This window comes from Brassica napus, chromosome C4 (genome assembly GCF_020379485.1).
Source record: "Brassica napus cultivar Da-Ae chromosome C4, Da-Ae, whole genome shotgun sequence".
Taxonomy (NCBI): domain Eukaryota; kingdom Viridiplantae; phylum Streptophyta; class Magnoliopsida; order Brassicales; family Brassicaceae; genus Brassica; species Brassica napus.
Genome location: NC_063447.1, coordinates 57,473,112 through 57,500,743, shown reverse-complemented (window position 1 = coordinate 57,500,743; position 27,632 = coordinate 57,473,112). Strand labels below are relative to the sequence as shown.

Sequence of the window (27,632 nt, the reverse complement as noted above, 5' to 3'; positions counted from 1 at the left end):
TTAAAATTAAATAATAAAAACATGTAAATATCAATTTAAAATAAAAATAATAATATCATACGAATAAATTAACATTTTAACGGAAATTGTAAAGAAAAATTCAATATTAACAAGCCTAATAAGAAAACTCATATGTTAAAATTTGAGTCAACATAAAATTAAATTGGATATGAAATAACTCAAAACATTTTTTTTTAAAAACAACTTAAAATAAAAAAATTAACCAAATTATATCATAAAATATGTATAGATATAATAGTTTGTATATACAATTACATTAGATATTTTTAAATATACGGATCGGACATCCGGCTTTCCAAAAAATAATATTTGTGATTTGCTTTGTTTTGTACGGATATCACATTTTGTTATTTGATTTGATTCGAACCTTGACGGATATCCGGAATATTCAGATCAAATCGAAACGAATAACAAATCGGATCAAATTTTACGGAAAATTTTCCCAGCCCTAGTTGGCTTATATATACTGAAAAATGAAAAGTAATGTAGATATATTTGAGAGAAATTAAGGAGAATTTATAAATGGCATTAAATCTAGCGTTATGTCTATGTGTTTATCTGCTGTTTACTAAAGGTGCAGAAGGAAGTATTGATGTGAGAGTCCAGCTTATTTTTCTTTGTTCTGTCCTCAATTCCATTTTTTTTTAATTTTAGAACTTCTCTTTCATTGTGTGTTTGCAGGATGTTGATTGTGTTGAGATATACAAACAACCGGCTTTCCAACATCCATCGTTGAAAAATCACAAGATTCAGGTGGGATAGTAAATTATGCATGGTACATATATGTGAGATACAAAACTGGTTCCGGTTAAAGATAGAATATCAAGGTTTTATGATTCGGATCAAAGAGTCTGGATCAGAATTTTATTTTTCCTTTGTTTTTTTTTGCGATACTATATATAGGAAATATTCAGCTCATATGAGGATCTTGAAAGAAGCGACAACTATGAAAAGAAAGAGCAATGTCCAAAGGGAACGGTTCCAATCTTTAGACAACGAAATGGATCCGAGAGCTTTCATTTGAACACAACCGAGTATTTGGGTCAACATGTATATCTTCCACTTCTTAATAGCTTTTGTAAAGAGTTACACAAGCCTCATTTACGTTTTTTTTTTCCTTCTAACAAATTCTCATTTGGTTTTTAAACAGTTTGCTGTAATTGAGACCATGATAGATGGAAGTATCTATCGAGGAGCTGAAGCTGAAATAAGTATTCATTCTCTAAATTTACAAGATAACCAATATAGTAAAAGTCAAATCTGATTAGAGAATGGACCTCCAGGTCAACTCAATAGTATAGAAGCTGGTTGGGCGGTAAGTAAACTTATTGTTTTTATATTCCATAAAATAATTATGTGAAAATAAGCTGGAAATAATAAATATGCTTTTAGGAAATTTTATATTTTCGAAATTTCCATGCATATCTAATTATATGTTTACTTTTTAGGTGCATCCAAGATTGTACGGTGACAGTGTCACACGATTTACAATATATTGGACTGAGTAATTTTGTTTTCTTTTGTAAAGGACTGTGAGTAAATTATAGTTATTCATATATGAATAATACTAAGCTTACGTAGAATTAAAATAAGAAACTATGATTGGATTGACTTTACTATTTTATTCACGGACCAAATAGTATTACAAATGTATTTCTTTTTCCATTTTAGGGAGATGGCTTTGGTAAAACTGGGTGCTACAACACACAATGTCCTGGTTTTGTTGTTTTAAGTCGAAATCACAGAATTGGAAATCAGTTCTTGGGATCATCTGTCTATGGAAAAACAAGCCATTGTTTTACACTGCAAATATTTCAGGTAAGTTTGTCTTCGTTCCTTGTAAGGATGTTAAACTGACTTTTAAATTAAGTTTTTATATTTTTCTTTACAAATAATTCGGTGAATAAATTATATCATTATATTATTGTGTTTGGGATGCTGTTTGAAATAGTTTGTTATTGTTTCATATGTAATAGGACGTCTCTAGTGGAAACTGGGTACTTAAACTAGATAATGAAGTAATTTGTTACTGGCCCAAAGAGCTGTTTACAGAGTTAAACAAAGGAGCTTCTATCGTGAGATACGGAGGAAATACATTTATGTCCACGTATGAAATGAGTCCTCCAATGGGAAATGGACACTTTCCAGTAGCAGATTTTTTAGAGACGGCACATTTTTAAAATGTCTGATTATAGACTCCAACTACATAAGAGTTTATAGTATTGAATATAGAAAACTAAGATGTTATGCTGATGTCTATGATTGCTTTGAGGTTACATATTGGGGTTATGGCAGATCTAGTGGAGATTCTTTCTCGTTTGGAGAACCAGGTGGCAAATGTGGTGTTTGATGAGTTCTATGTATATGTACCAACCAAACTTTGTAAACTTTTAAAAATATAAATAATAAAGTCATTCAAAATAGTTTTTACTTTTAATAAAAATTTGTATAGTTATTAAGCATTGAACATTATTACTAACCAAACAACAAAGCATACATTATTGTATTATTTGTAAATTTTAATCAAACATAAAATAAAAGGACACATCTTGCAGCAATAGTAAATAATTGAAGTCTAAGCCTTTTCAACAAAATGACAAGCTTATATTAGAGAGGAAAGCTTTTAAAAAATATTAATTGATATTAGACATTTTATACTAAAAAATGAAAAAAATCTTTAAAATTAATAGAATGAAAATGTCTATGCATTTTTTTTTTGATGAAATTTGAAATTTATTGATCAGTTAAAAATTGTTATATACAAACTCAACCTCTAGACTATAAACTTTATACTCTATGGTATAAAAGAAAAAAATATCTGATCATCTCTGTTGGAGACCTCCATATTTGTGATCAAACCCAATGTCTATGCATTTTTAAGAAGACCGTTTTCATATATGTTTCATCATTCACATCTCTCCTATATATAATTAAATACTAATATAAGATATCAAAGATAGTTTCATATGTTATGGTATAGTCACATAATTTATGGTTGTTGGTGTATGTTATCCTATAAATTTATTTATTAGTATATTATATATAAACGTACATAATTTTAGTTTATATGTAAATATCTATGTAATATATTATGGTTGGTGAATATATTTATCATTTTAAAAAATAATTTAATATCATAAAGAAATAATTTCATATATTTTTTTATATAATAGCCAATATATATTGTTTTAGTTATTTTGCTATAATACTTTTATCTTAAATTACAATACATATTTTATTTATTCACCAATTTAGGTGTGTTGACTATTTCTGGATGATTAATTAACAAATCAGTAAAATTGGTCTTTAGTTCTTTACTATTCACTAGTAAATTACCCGCGCTACGCTGCCGGATTTCTTCTTTAATTTATATATTGTTTGATATGATAAATCATTTTTATTATGTAAATAAAAAATATATCAACATTAGTCGTAAGTTTTGTATTTATATATTTACAATTTAAAAAATATAGAAAAATTATTAAAAAGTAGAGAACATTAGTCGTAAGTTTTGTATAAAATTATTTCTTTGTGACATTAATTTTTTTATCTGATTTCGGTATTTTAAAAAAGGCAATGTTTCTTTAAACACGCTTCAAAAGCATATATTTAGAAGATTTTTTATTTTCTTGACAACTGAAAATTTTAGTGATGCCCATCTTAATAACTTATTTTCGTTAGATTGTAGTTGGTAGATTGTGGGAGGAAATGTAAGAGTATTCTAATTTAATATATTACTAGATTATAACATGCGCGATTGCGCGAGATTGTTTATATTTATATATAATTTATATTTTTAAATTAAAATTTTATGATTTGATGATATTTTATAAATTTTGGTTCACGTTCAGATTGTATTTGACTATTGGTTTGGTTTCGATTCGGTTGCGAGTTTTGGTTTTCAATTCAAGAAATATAGTAATAACTCGGTTATTTTTGAATTTGGGTTTGTTTTAGAATTTGCTATTTTGATTTGGTATCATTTTGGAATTTTTTATACAATTTTTCGTGTCACTCTTTTATCAGAAAATAGTTATATGTGATATGTATTAATTAATAATATATATGTTTTAAAATATTCTTACATATTTATTTAGTATTTTAAATTGTTTTATTATAAAAACATTAGTTTTCATATAATTCAATAATATTTTGAATCAGTTTTATAGACTTTTGAAGATAAACTCACGTATTATAGCTGTAAATTTTGTTGATCCATATTCAATGAGCGTAAGAAAAAACACGGAATGCTAGAGAAACGAAAGTTGTGCTGCTACGGCTATTAAGCCCCCTGTTTTAAAGCTCAGATTTAAGCCTATGATATGTTTATATTTAGCGATATAGCACAAATTCAAATCAAGCCGATGACAGCAAAACTCTTAACACGAGATCTATTTAACTATCACCACCACATATATAATCAGATCACTTCGACTCTCGCTTGGAACTATCTTCTTCCAGCGGTTTACACATCAGCTGTAGAGTAGTTTAATAGCGAAAGAAGAAGTGGAATTATAATTTTGTCTCGCTTCAGCGAAGCTTGCATGAAGCTTGAAGGAAGAACAATTTTCATCCTAAACTCACGTTCCCTGTCTCGAGCACGGAGTTTCAAATACTTGCAAGAGCCAAAAAGCTAATTTTATAGTTACTTAAATCTTTTGATTTACGGAGGGCTCTTGCAACTCACGTATACATATGTTCCAAACAACTGATTTACAGTTATTTTAAACTTTTGAGGCTGCTGATCTGTTGCATGTAAGACTTCCTGTGGATCATTTTTGTTGGAAGGACTTCCCATACGAAACAATCTGCGAGAAGCTTTCAAGCAGTAGGTCGTTGTATCTGGAACTGCGCATGTAACACCCCCGAACCATTCTAAGCATAGGTCGAACCACCGGCCAATAATCAAACAAGAACATGACCGACGGCCCGACCGTCTACCAAGGTCCAGGAGCGCTATAAGACGGGTTAACGGGCAATCCAGCCAAAGTTACAAAAAGTGCAATTCGTGACTAGGCCAGGCCGCTCACTAACACGTCCCGTCAGACCAAAGCCTAAGGCTTCTCAACCCGTACTCCAATCTGACGTTGTGTTAGCTCAGACAAGCTAATATCAGAACAACAAGGCATTTGCACAAAACATTCGCTTTATTTATATAATATCTGGTTTACAATACACAAAATATTATACAAGCAAAAAGATGCAAATCTACACCAGCCAGCCTAGCCTCCCGCGACCTCTACAAGCTCGCTACTGGTCACCTGAAACAACAACGAGTGAGGAGTGAGTAATCTAGCATTACTCAGCGAGTTACAGTCCCCAACTAACAAATACAACCCCTCACTATCCCACCCCAAACAATCTAAAGCGAGAGGTTCATCTAATAGCACAATACAATAACATAAGCAATACTCAGCGAGTTACAGTCCCCAACTAACAAATACAACCCCTCGCTATCCCACCCCAAACAATCTAAAGCGAGAGGTTCACCTAATAGCACAATACAATAACATAAGCAATATCAGAAATACGCAGCGGTAAACGATAGCATGATAACTAGCAATATGCTAATTACTAGCTCATCACCAAACTCAACCTCGACATAAACCAGGGTTTAACAACCCAAAACAAGATATAATATATATATAACAAACTCGGGCCCTGGTGACATTAGGTTCCTCCTTCACTATCGGCAATATCCTATCTTCCTACCACAAAGGCCGGAAGAAGGAACTTTCAACCGATCGCGGCCCACAGTCCTTCGGGTCACCGCGAGACAGCCCACAGTCCTTCGGGTCACTGCCACATTACACCGTCGTGTAATCACTCAGCCATAGGCCATGACCCCGTCTATCTGAATCTTCCTGATCCAGCGAATAAGGGGTTTCCTTGAACCCGCCGGGTACGAGGTCTGAAGGAACACTAACTCACCCCAATATGCCTAGCATTGTGGGTTACACAAATGCTATCGGCCAATATATGATTAATACTAAACCCGGTAAAAATAACACAAGGTTCCTAGTATTAATCTCCACACAATCAACACATTTCACCTCAAACATGCCTAGCATTGTGGGTTACACAAATGCTATATGGCCAATATATGATTAATACTAACCCGGTAAAAATAACACAAGGTTCCTAGTATTAATCGCAAATTAACACAATCCATCATATTCCAGAATCTAGCATAAAGACTAATTCCAGAATACCTAACTATCCACAACTTAGCGATATCATCTAAGGATTCCGCATTCGCTAACTAACCAATCAACCTAACCATTAGCATGCTACTACGGTTCTCAAGCAATAACAAGCATGCCATCAACTCAATCAACATAACCTCAATTATTAACTAGTCAAACCGTTACTCAGTTAGACCCGGCCTCCTGCCATGATCCAACTTCCAAGTAACGGGATCCTGCATGAAAACAACTAAGCAATCAATTGATTATAACTCACTGTTTTTGGTTGACCGTGGCCTTGACCCCAAACCCGACTTCTACGATCCGAACCCTTCCTCGACCTTCTCAAGTAGACCCACGTCTAGACTGATATTGAACTGGTCTCCACTAGAACTGATCTCTCTTCACTTGAACAGAACTTTCTCCAGGTGCTGACTCAAAATCGGCAGAGTAACTGTTCTCGAAAACTGCCTAAATCGCTCGAAAACTATCGAAACTCGATCTTTCTTTCTTTGCTTTCTCTCTCACGTTTTGAACTGACTTTGATATGTTCTGGATGAGGAGAAATGGGAGGGGGTCGTGGGATATTTATAATAATCAGCAACCAATCAGAAACAAGCTGTGTGGCAGCCCGTGTGTCGCTTCGCATGGCTCCGGACGCATGCGCGGCGATACCTCGTGCTCCACATGGCTGGTTGCATGACCTGCTCACATGCAATATGACACCATGCCCTCTACCTGTCTGGATGCAAGGCCTGGCTCCATGCAAGGAGACACCACATCCTCCATATGTCTGGCCGCATGGCCTGGTTGCATGCATCGCAACACCTCGTGCTTTGGCCGATCCACCTCGTGCTCCACATGGCTGCTTGCATGTACAGGTTGCATGTACTGCAGCACCTCATGATTCCCTTGACACACACAATGCCAGGAGCTTGCCACCACGTCCTGAACACACACTCATCAAGCCACCTCGAGCTTCTCAGTCATTTGTTCGATATCGGCCTTCCGGTGAATTTTTCGTCCCGCGATCAATCTCAAATATTTTTCTACGTCCGTTCTGATGCTCTGAGTATTTTTAATAAACTCCAAATGAATCCTGACCTGAGGGAAAATATTTCCCGAGCTTCCGGCTTCTTCGAAAAATTCCATAATACAGAAATTTAGGGTTTTTCGCCCAATTTCCGGTCTTGCTGTTGTGCTTCCAAAAGTGTCATGCTTCAAACGTCCTTTGAATAAATCTACCACATTGGCTAACCATTGTCTAGTGGCATACTTGACTCTTGGTTCAGACAAGAACAATATGATCATCCGCGACTCGACCACCCAAAAGATACTCGACCATTCTCTTTTTTTTTTTTTTTTTTTTTATGGGTTTCTACAGCGCATGTTTTTGCGAGCTTGCTCAAACAGAGCGGCTTGTCAATCCTTGAGGAGCTCCTGTCTCGCTTTGGGAAACAACCTCTAAAACTGTATATAAGAGTTCAAACAAAATTGGTTTTCAATTTCGAGATTATAAAATCATATTCATTGTCACCGAGCTAGCTCAGCATGCATGCAGAATATTTGATTTCATCAAGATGGTTTGACAATGTGGGTCCTATAAAATGAAACCTAAAAGTGCAACCTAATCATTGTAATGACAGTCGTCAAGGCGTAAAGTAAGTAGTAAACCGGCAAATAAGCTAGAAAAGCTTAGTTTCATGTCAGTGTCTCCAACAAACTAGATAGAGAGTGACAAAAGAGCAACTAAAAGTGTTTTCATGCACTGAGCCCCTGACCAAAAAGAAAGAAGAGCTCAAGTGCGGCGATGTCATCTGGAAATCAGAAGATTGCGAAGGACCCAACCATCGCTTAAGCCACAATTTCATCACAGCTCAGAATGCACCAGCCGGGAATCGAACCCGGGTCTGTACCGTGGCAGGGTACTATTCTACCACTAGACCACTGGTGCTTTGTTGTTTCATATATTTATATATAAAATGACATAAACGAAAGAAAAAAAAAGGGTGGGATTCTCGGTATATAATCCATGTAACGGAGTCCGAAATCAAACACACGTTTCCGGCATTGATGAATACAGCCACAACATCAAACATGAGATAAAAGAAAACAAGAAGTGAGGAGTGTATATAATCCATGTAAAGGAGCATGAAAATCAAACACAAGTATCCAAATTCCAGTATTGGTGAATATAGCCACAACCTTGGTATACAGTTGTATCACTAGTTCCAAATATGACAAAAAAAAAACTGCTCTGTATAGTAAAGTTGGATCATCAAAGCTGTGTCCGCCCTCTCACTCTGCTTTCTTCCTTTTCCCATACGGTGTGGAAAGCTGTTGTTTTCTTTCAGTCTCCCCTAATTCTCTGCTATGCGATTGTAAAAGTGAACAAACAAACAAAAGAGAGAATTAAGCAAGTTAAAAAAAAAAAAAAAATCTCTCTGACAAAACTGATACAAAAGAGAGTTGACATATATATAAAAAAATATAACGATGTTCAGATTTTAGGCTTAAAATTCTTTATTTGAGTTCCATACATGAGCCGCCGTCTTTTGCACACCACCACCACCGTCTGATAACACTCCGCTTCCATTTTCAACTGCTATTAGCGGATCCTTCTCGCTCTGTTTCATTTGCTAAACCCAAACTAACATTAGTTTTTGTTCTCTCTTCTTTACTTAAGGACACCAATAATAACATCACACAAATTCAGCATAGACCTTTTTACCAACCAAAACAATGCCTAAGATTCTGTTGTTTATTCTGGTTGTTCGCTGTTCAAGAATTCTTGTTTAGGCAAATCATAACACAGCTCTTTTATTGTACCATTGATTTAGCAACAAGACTGAAACCACTTTCTTAAGGAGAAGATGGTTTCGAACGAGAGAAAGTAGGTTACTCCTAATTAGCTTGAGGAAATATACCTGAGGCAGCTGAGTTGAAGATGTTTCACTTGCCTTCTGCTGAGTCTCAATCGAGCAGAAATAGGAATACACAACCATTCCAATCACCGCCACCATAATACCGAGAATGTTGCGCCAGTTGAATGGGTCTTTCAACAACACATAGCCAAACGCTAGAACCAGGCATGTCTTAAGATGTCCAAGAACCTGATATGTGACCGGAGACGTTTTTCCAATCACTAGAAAAGTGCTGAAGTTTACAGAGACTGATATGAGGCAGGACAGGACGATGAAGAACTGCAGTAAACAAAAGAAGCACGTGTAAATATATGTACACGGAAGCAAGAAGACCAGTGATTAAGCACCTATCTTGAATTAGAATCAAATATCATTACAAATACACATATTTTGGGTCTTTTCCGAGTCCACAGCATATAACAATAAAATCCAAGATCAAAACTTTCTAGATAAAATCAAGCAAAATATATTCTAGCAAATCAACGACAACTATAATAAGTACTTAAACACTCATTTGGGAAAAGCTCAAAGGCAGTGATCCAATCAGAGGTGAATGTCAATGTTGTACATTTGGAAAATCTACTAATAAGAAATTGGAGAACTACCAACCTTGTGTAAATGGTTGTAGCTGAATTCATCAATGTCACTGGACCAAAAACCCAGAACAGTAATGCTCATTCCAGTGTGCTAAAGTCGGCATCTTTTTACACTCATCTGTCTTCTTCAACCAAATATAAATTAAAAAAAAAAACAGAAGCTATAAGCATCCAAAGGAAAATCTAATAAAAAGACACATATCATCTAACTCTTCATTGTTTCTTCCAACAATTTCATATATTTGGAAGAAAAATTTGATAGCACTTTATATTTTTAGTACGATTTACAAAAAATATAGTTCAATTCTAACATACATGTTTGTTTTCTTAATATGTTCAAGCTCTTTGCCAGTAAAACTTACAAATTTCTCGCCATCGTTTTGTTATTTTAGCATTCTACAGCCACGGTGGCAAGACCGACGTTATTTACGGTTGATGAATTTTACAACTTAGCCATATCATTTTAGTTACTCTCCAAACATATTGGAATATGTTATATTTTTTCTATTTGAATAAATACGGTGATAGTATGGTGGAGATGAGTATGAACCGCTAGTATGGATATGGTGAGTATGAGCAGCAACGCATTCTCGAGTCGTCGAAGAAGTGAGATGATCTTGATGCGTAGCGTCGTTGTTTGTTCCTCCCGGATCTGTTCAAAACAAAATAATAAAAGAACTGAAATTCTGATCTCTTTATCAATTGCGAGATTCAAATGAACAAAAAATCTAATGAAGAATATTGTTGGAAGAGTTACTTTAGCAGTGATTAAAAAGGAGATCCCAATCGTTCTCCACTGAAGGTTAATAAGGCATCACATGGACGATAAATCTGACAATGGTACGAATCATAAGTTCTATTATGTCTCTCTAAAGCTTCCGTCTATCCAATTATACTCCACCGGATGTCTCGCAATGAAACAAAATGATTATATGAACGGATTTCTGTGTAAACGCTTTAGCATAGTCCATTGATTGAAATTGATTACGTTTGACCGAAGGGAGAATACATAAGGGAACAAGTAAATTGATTACCGGTGATGTTTAAATCCCCTATATATTAATCATGGAACATTACAAAATATTTTCGTAGCCACGTGTCATCACGAAAATGATTCTTAGAATTGTTAGAATAATAAGTTAGTCCATATAACATATACTATGCTTTTTATTAAACTAACTATCAAATTAATTAATAGTAGACAAAAAAATATTTTTTATTTCCTTAAATAAAAGCTACGGAATTACCTAATATGGTTAAAATATATATGACAATTAATGGTTATGAATAATACATATTTGATAAAAAAATTATAACCTCTATCTTTTTTGTTTAATTTTGTACCACTAAAAGAAATTAAATAATCACATTAAACATATAATAAAAACTATTAGATTTTTTCTTATATGTTATATTTTGAATTTTTAAAAACGACTATAAATTACTAAAAATGGTAAAAGTCTCACATTAAAAATTTTGTGATCAATGGTTTAACTTTTATATTTGTTCAAGCAAGATACAAATGATCATATATCATAGGGGTGGGCATTCGGATACACGTTCGGGTTTGTATCGGATATTTCAGTATAAAGGTATAGAACCCGTTCGGGTATTTCTACACTTCGACTCGGGTTTGGGTATTTTATATTCGGATTCGGATATTTTGGGTCGGGTTTGGATATTTAAATTTTGAAGAAAAAATAAATAAATTATTCATTGTTTAAGTTTTCTGTATTTAAAATATATTTTAACTTAACTATTTTTTAAAATTTTTTAAAAGATTAAACTATTAATAGGTTTGGAGATAAAAAATTAAAAAATAGAAAGACACTAATTTAGTTGTTGTTTTGAAATTTTAGATGCAACTTTTGTTAATGCAAGAAACAAGAACTTGATATGTATTTTAAGTGGGTAGCAAATGCATTATCCATAATTATATATATGTATATTTTCTAATTTTGAGCAATAAGAATCATTAATATAAATATTTTGAATAAAATGAGAGAAATAAACTAGAAATATAGAGTTAAGTATACTTATGTTTGGTTATCTTCGGATATCCATTCGGGTTCTGATATTACCCGTTCGGATTCAGATATTACCCGAACTGGTGAAATAAGTAATTTGTTTTGTTGTTCTAATTAGATGATTTTTAGACCGAGCTGGTGAATATATACTAGACAAACATTTATATTTCGAGTCTGCACTTATATTCTATAACAACTTGATATATTAGATTTGAACACTAACATGTTAATATAGTTTGCCGGTGGCTTTTTTTCAAAATATTGATTCTTAGATATGTATATGGAGTGAAACTAATTTTTACAGATGTCCATTTTTTTTAATTGACACTTATTAATTCACTGAATTCATAAAAGAAGTTAAAAAAGAAACTTAACTCATATCAATGAAACAAAGACGAGAACGAAACGAAAGCACAATTCTATAGAGGTAGAAAATGAAATCATTTACGGAGAGTCAATAGTAAACAAATTGAGAGCAGAAAATATAATCTCCTTTCGTCATTATACAATCGATGTTGCCTATTTGGTTTTGGTGATTTGTGTCAGCCGGAAAACTTAATTTCCTTTTGTGCATATGAAATCTTAAAAATAATTAAAATGAGATGTAGTACGTTAACTCTTCAACAACGAAGATATATTTAAGAGACCAACATTTGTATTCATCATTTTATAATCGATAAAGTTTGTAGTGTTGCAAAATGTTAAAATCATTTCATAAACAAACATTATTATAAAAACTCGGATTATCGTATGGTTAAAATTTATTTGTAAACTTAAATTGTTTTTATTGGCTTTTAAAGTTTTTTCATTTAATTAGCATGGCAACCGCCACAATCATTTTAAAATCTTATGTGTCAATCTTTGCAGAGTTTCTTGTGTCATTATTGTATTGATTGATTTGGTAACTAAAGATATTGACCAAAAAAGGCATATCAACTTTTGGTATGTATACAAAGTTGAATTAATTGCAGTGTTTGAACGTTGACCTCAGTTGGATTATATATACACTGAAAGTAACGTAGATATAATTAGATAAAATTTGAGAGAAATAAGGAGAATTTATCAATGGCATTACGTCTAGTTTTATGTCTATGTGTTTATCTGCTGTTTACTCAAGGTGCAGAAGGAAGTATTGCTGTCAGAGTCCAACTTCTTTTTGTTTGTTCTATCCTCAACTCAATTTTTTTTTAATTTAAAACTTCTCTTTGATTGTGTGTTTGCAGGATTTTGATTGTGTTGAGATTTACAAACAACCGGCTTTCCAACATCCATTGTTGAAAAATCACAAGATTCAGGTGGGATAGTAAATTATGCATGGTACATATATGTGAGATACAAACCTGTTCGGATATAATATGAAAGTTTTACGATTCGGATCTAAGAGTCTGGATCCGCCTTCATACAAAAAATGTTTAAAATCTTTGTAGAAAATACTTTGATTTATAGACCTTTGAGAGACATCAAATGTAAGGATCTTATTTTTCTTTTGTTTTTCTGTGATACTATATATAGGAAACATTCAGCTCATATGAGGATCTTGAAAAAAGCGACAACTATGAAAAGAAAGAGCAATGTCCAAAGGGAACGGTTCCAATCTTTAGACAACGAAATGGATCCGAGAGCTTTCATTTGAACACACCCGAGCATTTGGGTCAACATGTATATCTTCCACTTCTTAATTGCTTTTGTAAATAGTTACAAAAGTCTCAATTACGTTTTTTTTTCCTTTCAACAAATTCTCATTTAGTTGTTAAGACCTTCTAGTAATATATTTCTTTAATGACTAACATATTTTTTTTCTTACAGTTTGCAACAATTGAGACCATGTTAGATGGAAGTATCTATCGAGGAGCCGAAACTGAAATAAGTGTTCATTCTTTAAATTTGCAAGATAACCAATATAGTAAAAGTCAAATCTGGTTAGAGAATGGACCTTCAGGTCAACTCAATAGTATACAAGCTGGTTGGGCGGTAAGTAAACTTATTATTTTTATATTTCATAAAATTATTATAATAAATATGTTTTTAGGAGAATTTATATTCTTAAAATTTCCATGCATATCTAATTATATGTGTTTACTTTTTAGGTGCATCCAAGATTGTATGGTGACAGTGTCACACGGTTTACCATATATTGGACTGTGAGTAAATTATAGTTATTGCTATTCATATATGAATAATAATTATTCACGCACCAAGTAGTATTATAAATTTTCTTTTTCCATTTTAGGGAGATGGCTATGGTAAAACTGGGTGCTACAACACACAATGTCCTGGTTTTATTGTTTTAAGTCAAAATCCCAGAATTGGAAATCAGTTTTCAGGATCATCTGTCTATGGAAAAACAAGCCTTTATTTTACACTGCAAATATTTCAGGTCGGTTTCTCTTCGTTCCTTATAAGAATGTTAAACAGACTTTTAAATTAAGTTTTTATATATTTTTATAAATACTTTTGGTGAATAGTTATATCATTTTATTGTACAATTGTTTGACTTTTGGGATGCTTTCTGAAATAGTTTGTTGTTGTTTCATGTGCAATAGGATGTCTCCAGTGGAAACTGGGGACTTAAACTAGGTAACGAAGTAATTGGTTACTGGCCCAAAGAGCTATTTACAGAGTTAAACAAAGGAGCTTCTCTGGTGAGATATGGAGGAAATACATTTATGTCCACCGATGAAATAAGCCCTCCGATGGGAAATGCGCATTTTCCAGTCGCAGATTTTCTAAAGACGGCACATTTTAAAAATGTCTTGATTATAGACTCTAACTACAAAAGAGTTTATGTTGAAGATAAAAAGATAAGACGTTATGCTGATATCTTTGAATGCTTTAGGGTTACATATTGGGGTTATAGCAAATCTAGTGGAGTGTCTTTCTCTTTTGGAGGACCAGGTGGCAAATGTGGTGTTTGATGAGGTCTATGCATATATATATACCAACCAAACTATGTAAACTTTTAAAAATATAAATAATAAAGTCATTCAAAATATTTTTTTAATTTTAATGAAAATTTGTATAGTTATTAAACATTGAACATTATTACTAACCAAATAACAAAGCATACGTTATCGTATTATTTGTGAATTTTAATCAAACATAAAATAAAAGGACACATCTTGCAGCAATAGTAAATAATTGAAGTCTATGCCTTTTCAACAAAATGACAAGCTTATATTATAGAGGAAAGCTTTTAACAAATATTAATTGATATTAGACATTTTATAATAAAAAGAAGAAGTCTTTAAAATTGATAGAAGGAATATGCCTATGCTTTTTTAAGAAGACAAATTTCATATATGTTTCATCATTCGCATAAATCTTTTCACTCCTATTTCTAATTAAATACTAATATAAGATATCAAAGATAGTTTCATATGTTATGGTATGTCACATAATTTATGATTGTTGGTGTATGTTACCATAAATTTATTTATTAGTATATTATATATAAAAGTACATATTTTTAGTTTATATGTAAATATCTATGTAATATATTATGGTTGGTGAATATATTAAAAAATAATTTAATATTTTTTTAACAACCTAAAGGATTCACAAATTTAATATCATGCAAATTAATTGCATATATTGTTTTACTTTTTTCTTTGGGTCAACTCAAGAGATATATTAAAGGATAATGTTCGAGAGATACATGGGTCTGGGCCAGAATGCAAGCAAGCCTTAGCATATAAGTTCGCGGGTCCATTAAGCTCTCTTTTGATGAAAGAAAAATGACAAGACACAAAAGACGGTGATCGGGAGAGCGAGACGATGTCCGAAAGCACTCCGTAGAGTTCGGTCGGAGTACGTCCCGCAGAAATAGCTCCGATGAGCACTTGTGAATCTGAACGAAGCCAGATGAAATTGAGGTTGAGATCGATCGCGTGTTGGAGAGCACTCCTTATCGCTAACGCCTCAGCCAAGTAAGCCGATGAGACATGTTCCTGAAACAGAGATCCTCGGGTCATCTCCTGTCCGTTGTGGGAGGTGAAGATCCAGACCAAGATCGCATATATTGTTTTACTAGGTGGACCGCCATTATCATTCATATATTGTATGTATAGTTATTATTATAAGTGTATAAGTAGATCATAACTCTCCGTTCCTTAAAGATACATATTCTAGAGAAAAATTTTGTTTCTAAGAGATTCATTTTTTACATTTTCAATGCATGTTTTATTAACTAATTGCAAACTTCAAAAATCTTAATTGCACTAATTAATTTTTTATTGGTTTAAAATTGTGGAAAGAAGATAAACACAAAAAATTATGCAAATTTAATGTGTTTTATTAAAATGTGTGAAAAAACTAGAATATGAATCTTTTAGGAACATAGAGAGTATTTTTTTCTCATTCTCATTGTATCATTCTATCTCACTCATCTAGTTTTTTTCCCTCTCTCTCTCTCCTAACCTTTAATTTTTGTCTGTTTCACTCATTTCCTCTCTCTCTCTCTCTCTCTCTCTCTCTCTCTCTCTCTCTCTCTCTCTCTCTCTCTCTCTCTCTCTCTCTCTCTCTCTCTCTCTCTCTCTCTCTCTCTCTCTCAACCTCAACCTCTACTCTCTTTCCACTTCACTCATTTCGTCTCTATTAGTCTCCCTAGCTCTCTCTCTCTCTCTCAAGTGAAGGTTAATTTGTACAAATAATTTATAATTTCAGATTCACTGAAACTGAAGATCATAAATAGGTACAAAACTATAATTGTCAACTAAACAACTATAAATTGTATGTCACCTTGATCAAATCATATATGGCTTCAAATGAGTAACTAACCATATAATAGTTCATATGCATATACAACAAAATCAAAATCAGCAAACAGAAAAAAAATATATACATAAACTTAACATTCAGAAGAATATACTAAATGATCTAGCTTTCACAACAAGCTTAACAGAATATTCTCTAATTAATTATAAGACATATTATACCTATAAGTTAAGATTATAAATGGAATGTCTTGTTATTAAATGTATATTTGAATAATAAAGAGAAAAATATCCAGAAAGTAGTTTACACCAAAAATTTAATTGACTAATCTTATTAATAATATTTAAATATTAAATATATGATATTATGAAATAAGAAATCTCGTCAACTAATTGCAACTGGTTTTTTTACTGCAACCGTTTTTTTTTATAACGCTGATTTATTATGACATTACATTTATAAGAAAGATTACATAGACGATTCGACAACTGATAATACTACCTGCCTTATGAAGATCTACGCCTAACTGCATCATCTGAGTCGTCCTATGAAGATCCATTCCTGACCAGATTTACTTGCACCATGTTGAAGATTTATTGTAAATATTTCTTCTATAGTCTGCATTAATAAATCACTCTCTCCGAAACTTGAAACCTGGATTTCCTGTAATATGCAAGAAATTGCATAGTCTGGGGTTCGAACCCCATACCTGGGTGTAGAAGCCTTTAAACCTTAACCACTAGGCTACGCTGCTTCCACCCGTTTTTTTATCGTGTACACAAATATTGATAAAATGATACAAAAGCTAATATGACTATAATCCAATACATTTACAAATATAAAAAATACTCGTCTAACCATGAGTCAATCTTAGTAGCTAATATGTATATATCCAATACATATTTTATTATATAAAAAAGAGTTTGCTCTCTCCTTAGAGAGACACATCAACGTCCATGTCACAAATTTAGTTCACCACGTCGTGACACGTCTCCCCATATACTAAACACACCGTTTTATTAAGTCTGATGGCATAATGGGTTTTGTTCGATTGGCGTTGTATATTAAGTAGAAGAAGTTGAAATCTTTGAAACAAAATTGAAAACGTAATATTGCTATTATAGACTTCTTCTCTACTTCCTCAAATTTGATAAATCGATACAAAGAACCACAGAATATGAACAACTCTTCTTATGCGTTTTTTTTTCATTATCCTGAAACAATCTTCGATCTACACGAACCTAAAAGTCTCTTTCTTTTTTCCCAGGGGCATCCATGATGAAGCTACAGGCGGTCCTCAGCGGTTTCATCCTTACCTTTTGCCTCCGTTACTCCGTCTACGTCTCCTTCATCATCACTGGAGATTTCTTCGGCGAACTGGTAAGAGATCTAAACCTGTGGTTTTACATATTCTTAAAGTTCATATATTTCCAGATTTGTTTTTTTTTATTCGAACAGCGACTATTCTCTATTTACAAGAGAGGGCTAGAGACAAGAATTGATTGTTTTAGGGTTTGTGAAGTCTCCACTTCCATGAATCAGATTCAGATAGATAAAGTAATTAGAGGATTCAGCTTTTATTATATTTCAGAGCAATTCTCAGAATTCCATTAATCAAATTCATAGTGTGGAGATCCCACCAGCCAAATAGACCATTGAGTTATATGAACTATATGTATTTCTGATATATTGCATATTTCCATTATCTTATCCATTCATCCATGTGCATTTTGATCATATAGACTAGGATTTAGTCATGTTTAGGTTACATTTTGCATACATGAGTCTCTATCAGGTGTTGGAGTGCCACATGGAGTTCTTGGGGCTATTTGGATGCATTTGGAGCTCAAAGGAGGTGATATATGTGATCATTGGACGAGCAGAGCAGGGGAGCGAGGTTCCGCAGCGACGTCATGAGGTCGCTCCAAAGCACCTCTCAGAGCGACCTAGCTGGAGCGACCCCGTGAAGTCGCTCGCCATACTCACCCCGTGAAGCGACTTGCCCAGAGCGACGCGCCGAGGTCGCTCGCATCTCACACACCTCTCGGAGCGACCTCCTAAAGCGACGCCATGAAGTCGCTCGCGTTCTCGTCACTCCGAACAGTCTTAGATGACCCTGGAGCGACCTCTCAGAGCGACCTATCAAGGTCGCTCCCGATCCAGAGCGACCCGTTGGAGCGACACACCAAAGTCGCTCGGGACCTCTCGCCCGGAGACACCAAAAATCGGCCCTGGAGCGACCTTCCGGAGCGACACCTGCAAGTCGCTCCGCGTTATTTTGCTGCCGAAAATCATGACTTCTCAAGGACCTTTTTGCAATTTATTTTGGACGTTTTACATTTCTAAAACCTATGTTTTAAACATCTTTGGTAGCCACCAGAGAGATTATCTTTGGATCTATTGAGAAATACACAAAAACTCTCTTGAGAAGTTCATCTCTTGGATTTTGATTGTTATGTTCTTGTGTTCTTGTTGATTTCTTATCTATTTCTCTACATGATTAATCTGAAATCCAATATGGGTTTAAGAGGAATCATGGAGATTAGTGAGTAATCACCTTTTGAATTCATGGGTTAGGGAGATCAAGGGTGATTAGGTTAGTTCTAGGATGTTTTAGTGTAGATCATTCTTGTTCCTTGCTAGTAGAGTATTCATAATGCATCTTCTGAGTTGGCCACTCAAAAGTTGATCAATAGGCATTTCCCACCCAAAAGGTGTTTGATGAAATGCCTGAGACAACTCTCCTAGGCTTTTAGTATACTTTGCCAAAGACATTTGTTGTTAAAGATGCTAAGATAGCTAATAGACTTGTTAGTAATGATTGCTTTCATATTATTCAACCAAAGACATTTGATGTTTGAGATATGTTAGCAAATGAGCATTCATCTAGACATAGAGCTTGCTTAGAATTGTGTCTAGGCTTAAGGTTGATAGTTTGATTGATCATTTGCCATCCTTAGTTCGATACTTGATCACCCAAGGTCTAATCCCTATGCCCATGAGTTCTCTTTTCCCTTAGTCAAGAAGTATCATTCTGTTATTGCTTTCTAGTTTTAGTCATAGCTTAAAACCCATCTAAATCATTGGTTGCACTTAGATTAAGTGAGTACTTGCATTCTCAGTGCTTTGATATCCCTCAGAACTGGTTCGACAATCACTATACTACAACATTTGTCTTAGGAGCCTTGAAAACTCCTAACATCAAATTGGCGCCGTTGCCAAATTCTGAGTAGATTTAAACATTGAGATTTAGTCACTTGCTTGAGACTAAGTCATTTTAATTTTGTTTTGTTACTGATTCTTCTTCTTCACCTACCTTTCACTTTCAGGTGTATGAACTTGAGGAGCAGGGGTCCATCAAACCTAGTTCCAATAGTAGCAGACATCAGAGCTTTTGAGAGGGAGTGTGCTAGAGCTAGAAGAGAAGAAGAACACCAGGCCCACTTGGATATTGATATGGCAGATCCACCGCAAGGGGCAGAACACCAACCGCGGGCAGCTCGACCCATTGGCACTTACGACCGCCCCAACATACATGGTCATAGATTCGGAATCCGAGCACCAGCTGTGGCAGCCAACAACTTTGAGGTCAAGTCAGGACTCCTCAACGTGATCGAGAACAACAAGTATCATGGCTTGGCTCTGGAGGACCCATTTGATCACTTGGATAGGTTCGACAGCTACTGTGGGTTGTCAAAAACCAATGGTGTGTCCGAAGATGCCTTAAAGCTCAAGCTATTCCCTTTCTCTTTGGGGGATAAGGCACGTCAGTGGGAGAAGTCTCTACCCAGCCACTCTATCACCACTTGGGATGAGTGCAAGAGAGCATTCTTGGAGAAATTCTTCTCATCCTCAAGAACTGCTAAGCTGAGAAATGAGATCTCCAGTTTCCAACAGAAGAACTTGGAAGGATTCAGTGAAGCCTGGGAGAGATTCAAGGGCTACCAAGCTCAATGCCCACACCATGGTTTCTCTAAGGAGAGCTTGCTGAGCACATTCTACCGTGGTGCTCTTCCTAAGTACAGGGCCAGACTGGATACAGCTAGCAATGGGTTCTTCTTGGGGAGAACTGAGGAAGATGCAGAGGAGCTGGTTGACAACATGGTAAAGAGTGATGCAGTCTACAGTGGAGACCACGACAGAAGCAGTCGAACAGATGATAAGCAGACGAGGAAGGAGTTGAAAGCTCTACAGGATAAGATAGACATCCTCCTTGCTGATAAAGCCACACAAGAGCAGCTGCACTTTGTTGGTAACCCAAGCCAAGATACACCACCTGTTGTCCATGAGGTTGAGGGTTTGGAAGGTCAGGAAGAGCTGTGTTTCATCAACAACAATGGTAGCTGGTACAAAAAAGAGCCCAACTTTCAGTACAACAACTACCAACAGAAATCCTATCCCAACAACCAACAGAGTGGTTATCCGCCTCGAAACAACCAGCAAGGCAGCTATCAACCTCATCAAAACCCCTCATCTGGTTCCTCTGCTCCTCAAGAGAGCAGCACTGACACCCTGCTGAAACAAATCTTGGAGTCTCAGACTAGAAGTGAGAAGCATGTTGGTTATGAGTTGAAAAACCTTCATTCCAAGATTGATGGGAGCTACAATGAGCTCAACAACAAGTTCTCACATCTTGCTTCTACAGTCAAGAATTTAGAGAATCAGTTTGCTTCCATGAACACTCACCAGACTCGCCAGCAAGGATCTCTACCTGGAAAATCTGACCAAAACCCCAAGGAGGCCAAAGCTATCACCCTTAGGAGTGGTAAGCAGTTACCTCCTACAACCCTCACCAGGGATGCTGAGAAACTAGGTGAAGAGGTGGCCATCAACTTAGATGATGAAGTGGTGATTGTTGATGAGAAAATCAATGATGAAATCTTGGAGAAGATTGTGGAAGCCAAGGGTAAAGGAAAGGTTGGGGAAGCGAAGAAAACAGTGAAAGATGGTGAAGTTCTTGCTCCAGCAAGTGAGAATTCTTTTGTTCCTCCTCCCTATGAACCCAAACTACCATTCCCTGGTAGATTCAAGAGGCAGCTGCTAGAGAAGTACAAGGCTTTGTTTGACAAGCAAATGAGTGAAGCTCAGGTTGCAATGCCCATCATCGATGCTTTCATGTTGATTCCTCAATACAACAAGTTCCTGAAAGATGTTGTAGCTGCAAAGAAGAAGGAAATGGAAAGCATGATGATTCTTACCCATGAGTGCAGTGCCATCATCCAAAGGCTTGATGTTCCAGAGAAGTTAGAGGATCCAGGATGCTTCACACTACCTTGTGCTCTTGGACCTATGGTATTTGAGAAATGTCTCTGCGATTTGGGAGCTAGTGTCAGCGTGATGCCTTTGTCTGTTGCAAAGAAGCTTGGATTCACTCAGTACAAGAAGTGTAAACTCTCTCTGGTGTTAGCTGATCGTTCAGTGAAGTACCCTGTGGGCATCTTAGAGGACCTACCTGTGAAGATTGGAAAATATGAGATACCTACAGATTTTGTGGTGCTTGAGATGGGTGAGGAGGCTCAAGACCCATTGATTCTTGGAAGGCCATTCTTAGCTACAGCAGGAGCAATTGTTAAGGTGAAAGAGGGCACGATTGATCTCCATTTGGGTAAAGGGCATGTTCTCCACTTTGACATCAAGGAGAAAATGAAGAAACCAACTGTGTTCGGGCAAGCCTTCTACATTGAAGAGATGGGCACTCTTGCTGATGAGCACCTTGAAGAGTTACCACCTGAGGACGACGAGGAGGGAGCATCTCCCTCTACTCATTCTCCATAGAAGGTAACCCACTACTTTCCCTTGTATATACCATTTCGTTTTTGCATATTAGTTTTCTCTTTTTGGGTATCTCTCTCTCCTTGACAACACAGAGACTGTGTCATTTAAGTTTGGGGGAGGTACCAAGTATTTGATCACGTTTGCTTTGATGATTTTGAGTCTCATGCATTGCATTATACATATATATTTGCATAAAAAAAAATTCATTTAGTTTGCATCATTGGCATTTCTAGGAGAGTCTAGAGCATATAGGTTGCATTTACTTGCATTGGGAGCAATGATTTGAAATGCCTTGTAAAGAACATTACTTTGCACCTGAATAGCTTATGCACCTCTCAAAAACACTTGTATGCTTCGAGCCTTGAAGACTCTTCCTGAAACTTGTTGATTGCTGAAACTCAGTCTTTGAAGCCAACTACAACCTTATTTGAACTGAACGAACTTAATGCTTCTTGCTCATGGTCCCTTGTGTACTGAGTCATGGCTATACACACTTGAGTTGTCACATCCTTTATGCCAATCTTATTTTGACAAACTCTAGTGGTAGACCACTCCCAAAACCTTTCCCTTCTTTTAAGCTTTCATTGTTTGATGAGTGAGGCCTTCTTCGGAAAGTCTTACATGTGCATAATGTTGAGAGTATCGGGAACGACAATGCTTGATCTTCATTCTTGCTAGATTGGGCACTCTATTGTCTAGCTATAGGTGGGGGGTGAGAGTTGTGATTATGATTTGGGAGCAATGAAAAAGGAAAAGAAATGACTCTTTGTGTTTAAGTGAATTGTCTTACTGGGATAAGTAGAAAAACCTCTAGCTCAAGTTATGAAAAGTCTTGGCCCCCATTTAAAAAAAAAAAAAAAAAAAAAAAAAAAATAAAATATGAAAAGAAAAGAAAAAGAAAGAAAAAGGGGGCTAGCAAAGTTGTTAGGAGCTAAGTAATGTTTTGAGGTTGTGAAAAATCCCTTGTAGATTTCAAAGAGAAGGAGTTAATGTTCTTAGGATCTTTTGGTGAGAGATGTGAGTTGGGTTTGACATTTGAGAATGATTGTGTAATTGTATGTTTGGGAAAAGGGTAGAACAATGGAGATTGAGCATTGTATGCATGAGTTGATCCCTTTCTTAGATATATTATGTGCAATGTCAAGGCTACTTGTTTCGAGAGTAAACCACCTTAAAGATTTTATGTTTCAAACCTCTTGAATCACTTGAATAAAAGCCTTCCCTCACCCAACCAAATGACTTGGACCAACTGACCATTTGCAAGAATTCACCTGATGTTTTGTGCTTAATGAATGTGAGAGTTGGTTGATTTGAATGTGTGGATGCTTGATGATGAGTGTAAGGGCAAAAAGAGTTGAGATAGGCCTAGAGAAGCTAGAGTGTAATAAGAGAGTGTGCTCATGCTGGATTAGATGTTGAATCGAGTACTAGTTGTGTTTCTTTTGGCTATGAGCTCCCACCTTCAAACCTCTCTCCCTATGAGTTCTAGAAAGTTCACTTGTGGACAAGTAAAAGAACAAGTTTGGGGGAGTTGATATCTTGCATATTTCCATTATCTTATCCATTCATCCATGTGCATTTTGATCATATAGACTAGGATTTAGTCATGTTTAGGTTACATTTTGCATACATGAGTCTCTATCAGGTGTTGGAGTGCCACATGGAGTTCTTGGGGCTATTTGGATGCATTTGGAGCTCAAAGGAGGTGATATATGTGATCATTGGACGAGCAGAGCAGGGGAGCGAGGTTCCGCAGCGACGTCATGAGGTCGCTCCAAAGCACCTCTCAGAGCGACCTAGCTGGAGCGACCCCGTGAAGTCGCTCGCCATACTCACCCCGTGAAGCGACTTGCCCAGAGCGACGCGCCGAGGTCGCTCGCATCTCACACACCTCTCGGAGCGACCTCCTAAAGCGACGCCATGAAGTCGCTCGCGTTCTCGTCACTCCGAACAGTCTTAGATGACCCTGGAGCGACCTCTCAGAGCGACCTATCAAGGTCGCTCCCGATCCAGAGCGACCCGTTGGAGCGACACACCAAAGTCGCTCGGGACCTCTCGCCCGGAGACACCAAAAATCGGCCCTGGAGCGACCTTCCGGAGCGACACCTGCAAGTCGCTCCGCGTTATTTTGCTGCCGAAAATCATGACTTCTCAAGGACCTTTTTGCAATTTATTTTGGACGTTTTACATTTCTAAAACCTATGTTTTAAACATCTTTGGTAGCCACCAGAGAGATTATCTTTGGATCTATTGAGAAATACACAAAAACTCTCTTGAGAAGTTCATCTCTTGGATTTTGATTGTTATGTTCTTGTGTTCTTGTTGATTTCTTATCTATTTCTCTACATGATTAATCTGAAATCCAATATGGGTTTAAGAGGAATCATGGAGATTAGTGAGTAATCACCTTTTGAATTCATGGGTTAGGGAGATCAAGGGTGATTAGGTTAGTTCTAGGATGTTTTAGTGTAGATCATTCTTGTTCCTTGCTAGTAGAGTATTCATAATGCATCTTCTGAGTTGGCCACTCAAAAGTTGATCAATAGGCATTTCCCACCCAAAAGGTGTTTGATGAAATGCCTGAGACAACTCTCCTAGGCTTTTAGTATACTTTGCCAAAGACATTTGTTGTTAAAGATGCTAAGATAGCTAATAGACTTGCTCGTAATGATTGCTTTCATATTATTCAACCAAAGACATTTGATGTTTGAGATATGTTAGCAAATGAGCATTCATCTAGACATAGAGCTTGCTTAGAATTGTGTCTAGGCTTAAGGTTGATAGTTTGATTGATCATTTGCCATCCTTAGTTCGATGCTTGATCACCCAAGGTCTAATCCCTATGCCCATGAGTTCTCTTTTCTCTTAGTCAAGAAGTATCATTCTGTTATTGCTTTCTAGTTTTAGTCATAGCTTAAAACCCATCTAAATCATTGGTTGCACTTAGATTAAGTGAGTACTTGCATTCTCAGTGCTTTGATATCCCTCAGAACTGGTTCGACAATCACTATACTATAACATTTGTCTTAGGAGCCTTGAAAACTCCTAACATCAATTTCATTTCTTAATTTCAGGTAATTTTAAGTTTGTTTTCAAAATTATACAATCAGTCATCCTCGACTTAGCTATTCTGTTCTCATCATCTTTGTATTTTTCATAACTCAAGACTCATATACGTTTTTAAATCTTTTAAAATTCTCATTGATTCAGGCAGTCGCAACGCATAGTCAATAACAGAGAGACGAAAAAAAGTGTACTTGCAAATGCAATATAGGAAGCCGGGCATAGGAAGTTGTTGAGCCTGGACATGAGGCAAAATGACCAAGAGAGAGGTGCAGCGGTGGGTCACACATAAGTAGAAGCAGAAGGATGAGAAAATAAAGGCAGTAAGGATGGGAGGGATCACAATCCAAGAACAACGAAGCGATAGTTTACTGCAATCTACAAGAAAATAAAGGCAGTAAGTATGTGAGCAAGTTTAGGAAGTCAACGAAGCAGCACAATTTTTGTGAGAAGGATGAGATGAAGCGGAAATTTTTTCAGAGGATCAACGTAAACAACATCGTGTAGTTTATCCTAAAAAAAATCACGAAAAGGTACTGACCTATGCCATGGACTTTATAATTCAGACATACATTTACATTTTTCTCTTTTCATTCTAAGTAGAAGACCAAGAGCAAAACAAAACATAGCTTTGTGCTCAGTTAGCTGACACTATATGAATGTTAAACATCTGAAAGTTATTGCATTGTTTTTACTGGTTCTGAGGAGCGGCTTATATAACAATGCTGGAACAAATAAAAAAAACAAACTATCAACCAGACCAAAGTCGCTGTCACACTATCCTCCAGAAATCTCAAGTTATTAAAGCAATAAGAGTTGCTCTCAGAGTTTAACGATACCATTAAGTTGTCTCGAACGTGTTTACAGACCCAGAGACGTCGTGAGGTGGACGTCGATTAGGAAGAAGAAGAAGATTATGCTGTACTTTGTATATCCATGGAGATCTCAGTGTTGAGTTGGTGAGTTCACTAATATGTGCTTAGCTGTTACTGTGACATATGTTTATTGTGAGTGAATTTTAATGATCTTCGGCATGGTTGGAATGAGATAAAAGAGTGATCAAAAACTGAAATTCCCTTTATATTTTTTGGCATCTCCTTTGTCATCCATCTTCATTTTTTCTCATGATTTTCTCTCAGGTCCTTTGCTTGCTATTGACTTTTTGCTAATTAATACTACATTCTCTAATTATTCATACAAATAAATATTTGTAATTCTTTTTTTTGGCAGTGAAGGATTGATGGTACCCCCATCAAACGAAATTCTAAATCTATTATCTGTAAAGACTAGGCGCCATCGGTCAACATTTTATCAAACATATTCATACATTTTCTTAAAATTGAATTATAGCCTTTTACAAAACTATGTAATTACCAAAAATATAATGATCTTTGACACTCAAAGCTGTTAGTTGTTATAGTTGAAGAAAAGGAAGGATATTGTAACCAACATAGATAATTAAGTCTGCAAATGTTAGCGGCTCTCTATCAACATTATATAATAAGATATATATGGTCCAAAAAATATATATATATATATATATATATATATATATATATTCTTTAGCTCTAAATAATTAAGTTTACATAAAATTAATTTAAAGAAATATAAAATATTATTTGCCATTTTATGTTATAAACAAATTGGTTGTAAGAATATATTTAGCTTTCATATTTTCAAGGTTAGTTTTTTTGCATGATAACTAATTTTGTTGAGTAAATATTGTTAATCTAAAGTTATAGTAAAAAAATAGTTTAACATGTTATATATATAAAGAAATTTATCTAAAATAAATAATAAAATCTAATAAATAAAACAAAAAGGTTTTCAATGAAAATATACAATAAACTTCATTAATATACAATATCTTTATTATATATAACAACTTAATGTTAAATTTAAAAAGTAATATTTATTTTGTGATTCTTATCTGTTATATGAAGAATATGTGTTATTTAATCTTTATATATAACTATATCACAACTAAATTATATACCGCCGCCCGTCCTCTGACCCTATCCACGGTTCTTTGTGATCTATGTACTAACCTAATATTTAAAATGAGACAAAGCAACTGGTATGTTACATACACGGATAAATATAGTAGCAATTTTCCTGAACAGAACACTAAACAGTACACACATAATATTGATAGATACATAGATCATTAAACAATTCATTCCAACGAAACAATTAAAATTAGATTATTTCATCCGGAGGAGAAAAAAAAACACATAGTATATGTTCCTTAGTTATTACCATTGAAACACTATTTAATTTGTACAACTGAAGCAGTAGTTGCTATTATTGTCCAGACATCCATAATCC

At 35.2% G+C, this 27,632-nt stretch overlaps 2 protein-coding genes, 1 long non-coding RNA gene, 3 other non-coding genes and 1 pseudogene across 10 annotated transcripts in view; 3 read left to right on the top strand and 4 right to left on the bottom strand.

The window, feature by feature from the left end:
* The first annotated feature begins 530 nt into the window (after positions 1 to 530).
* Positions 531 to 2,734, top strand: LOC106450198 (annotated as a pseudogene).
* Positions 2,735 to 8,000: 5,266 nt separating this feature from the next.
* Positions 8,001 to 8,085, bottom strand: LOC125586808. The gene has a single exon (XR_007323336.1). It is a non-coding gene; the product is annotated as a small nucleolar RNA snoR114 (small nucleolar RNA).
* A 4-nt stretch (positions 8,086 to 8,089) lies between these two features.
* TRNAG-GCC lies at positions 8,090 to 8,160 on the bottom strand. The gene has a single exon. It is a non-coding gene; the product is annotated as a tRNA-Gly (tRNA).
* A 157-nt stretch (positions 8,161 to 8,317) lies between these two features.
* Positions 8,318 to 9,881, bottom strand: LOC111205821 (UDP-xylose transporter 3). Of its 2 annotated transcripts, none has more exons than XM_048755021.1 (4): positions 9,740 to 9,881; positions 9,134 to 9,409; positions 8,747 to 8,845; positions 8,318 to 8,577 (listed from the first exon to the last, which is right to left on the bottom strand). In XM_048755021.1, exons 1-4 carry the CDS (start codon positions 9,806 to 9,808, stop codon positions 8,557 to 8,559), a joined length of 465 nt encoding a protein of 154 aa, XP_048610978.1. In that variant the 5' UTR covers positions 9,809 to 9,881; the 3' UTR covers positions 8,318 to 8,556. The 2 variants fall into 2 exon arrangements, with proteins under 2 accessions (XP_048610978.1, XP_048610979.1); XM_048755022.1 differs by having other exon boundaries at positions 8,318 to 8,574.
* A 2,897-nt stretch (positions 9,882 to 12,778) lies between these two features.
* Positions 12,779 to 27,632, top strand: part of LOC106363055 — a 39,982-nt gene continuing 25,128 nt past the window's right edge. Inside the window, exons 1-7 of one of the 2 annotated variants that reach the window (XM_013802862.3) lie at positions 12,779 to 12,890; positions 12,977 to 13,048; positions 13,266 to 13,412; positions 13,560 to 13,724; positions 13,841 to 13,894; positions 13,984 to 14,130; positions 14,297 to 14,745. In XM_013802862.3, the coding sequence (XP_013658316.1) occupies positions 12,819 to 12,890; positions 12,977 to 13,048; positions 13,266 to 13,412; positions 13,560 to 13,724; positions 13,841 to 13,894; positions 13,984 to 14,130; positions 14,297 to 14,668 (1,029 nt within the window). In that variant the 5' untranslated portion in view covers positions 12,779 to 12,818 and the 3' untranslated portion in view covers positions 14,669 to 14,745. Of the gene's footprint in view, positions 12,891 to 12,976; positions 13,049 to 13,265; positions 13,413 to 13,559; positions 13,725 to 13,840; positions 13,895 to 13,983; positions 14,131 to 14,296; positions 14,746 to 27,632 lie in introns of those variants that run through there. The other variant, XM_048755020.1, reaches the window with a different exon arrangement.
* On the top strand, positions 16,423 to 26,771 carry LOC106450195. Of its 3 annotated transcripts, XR_002658127.2 has the most exons (4): positions 17,553 to 17,846; positions 25,452 to 25,837; positions 26,172 to 26,263; positions 26,535 to 26,771. It is a non-coding gene; the product is annotated as an uncharacterized LOC106450195 (long non-coding RNA). The 3 variants fall into 3 exon arrangements; XR_001289389.3 differs by lacking the exon at positions 26,535 to 26,771 and having other exon boundaries at positions 26,172 to 26,525; XR_001289388.3 differs by lacking the exons at positions 26,172 to 26,263; positions 26,535 to 26,771 and having other exon boundaries at positions 16,423 to 17,846; positions 25,452 to 26,005.
* Positions 20,331 to 20,437, bottom strand: LOC125586597. Its single transcript, XR_007323134.1, has one exon. It is a non-coding gene; the product is annotated as a small nucleolar RNA R71 (small nucleolar RNA).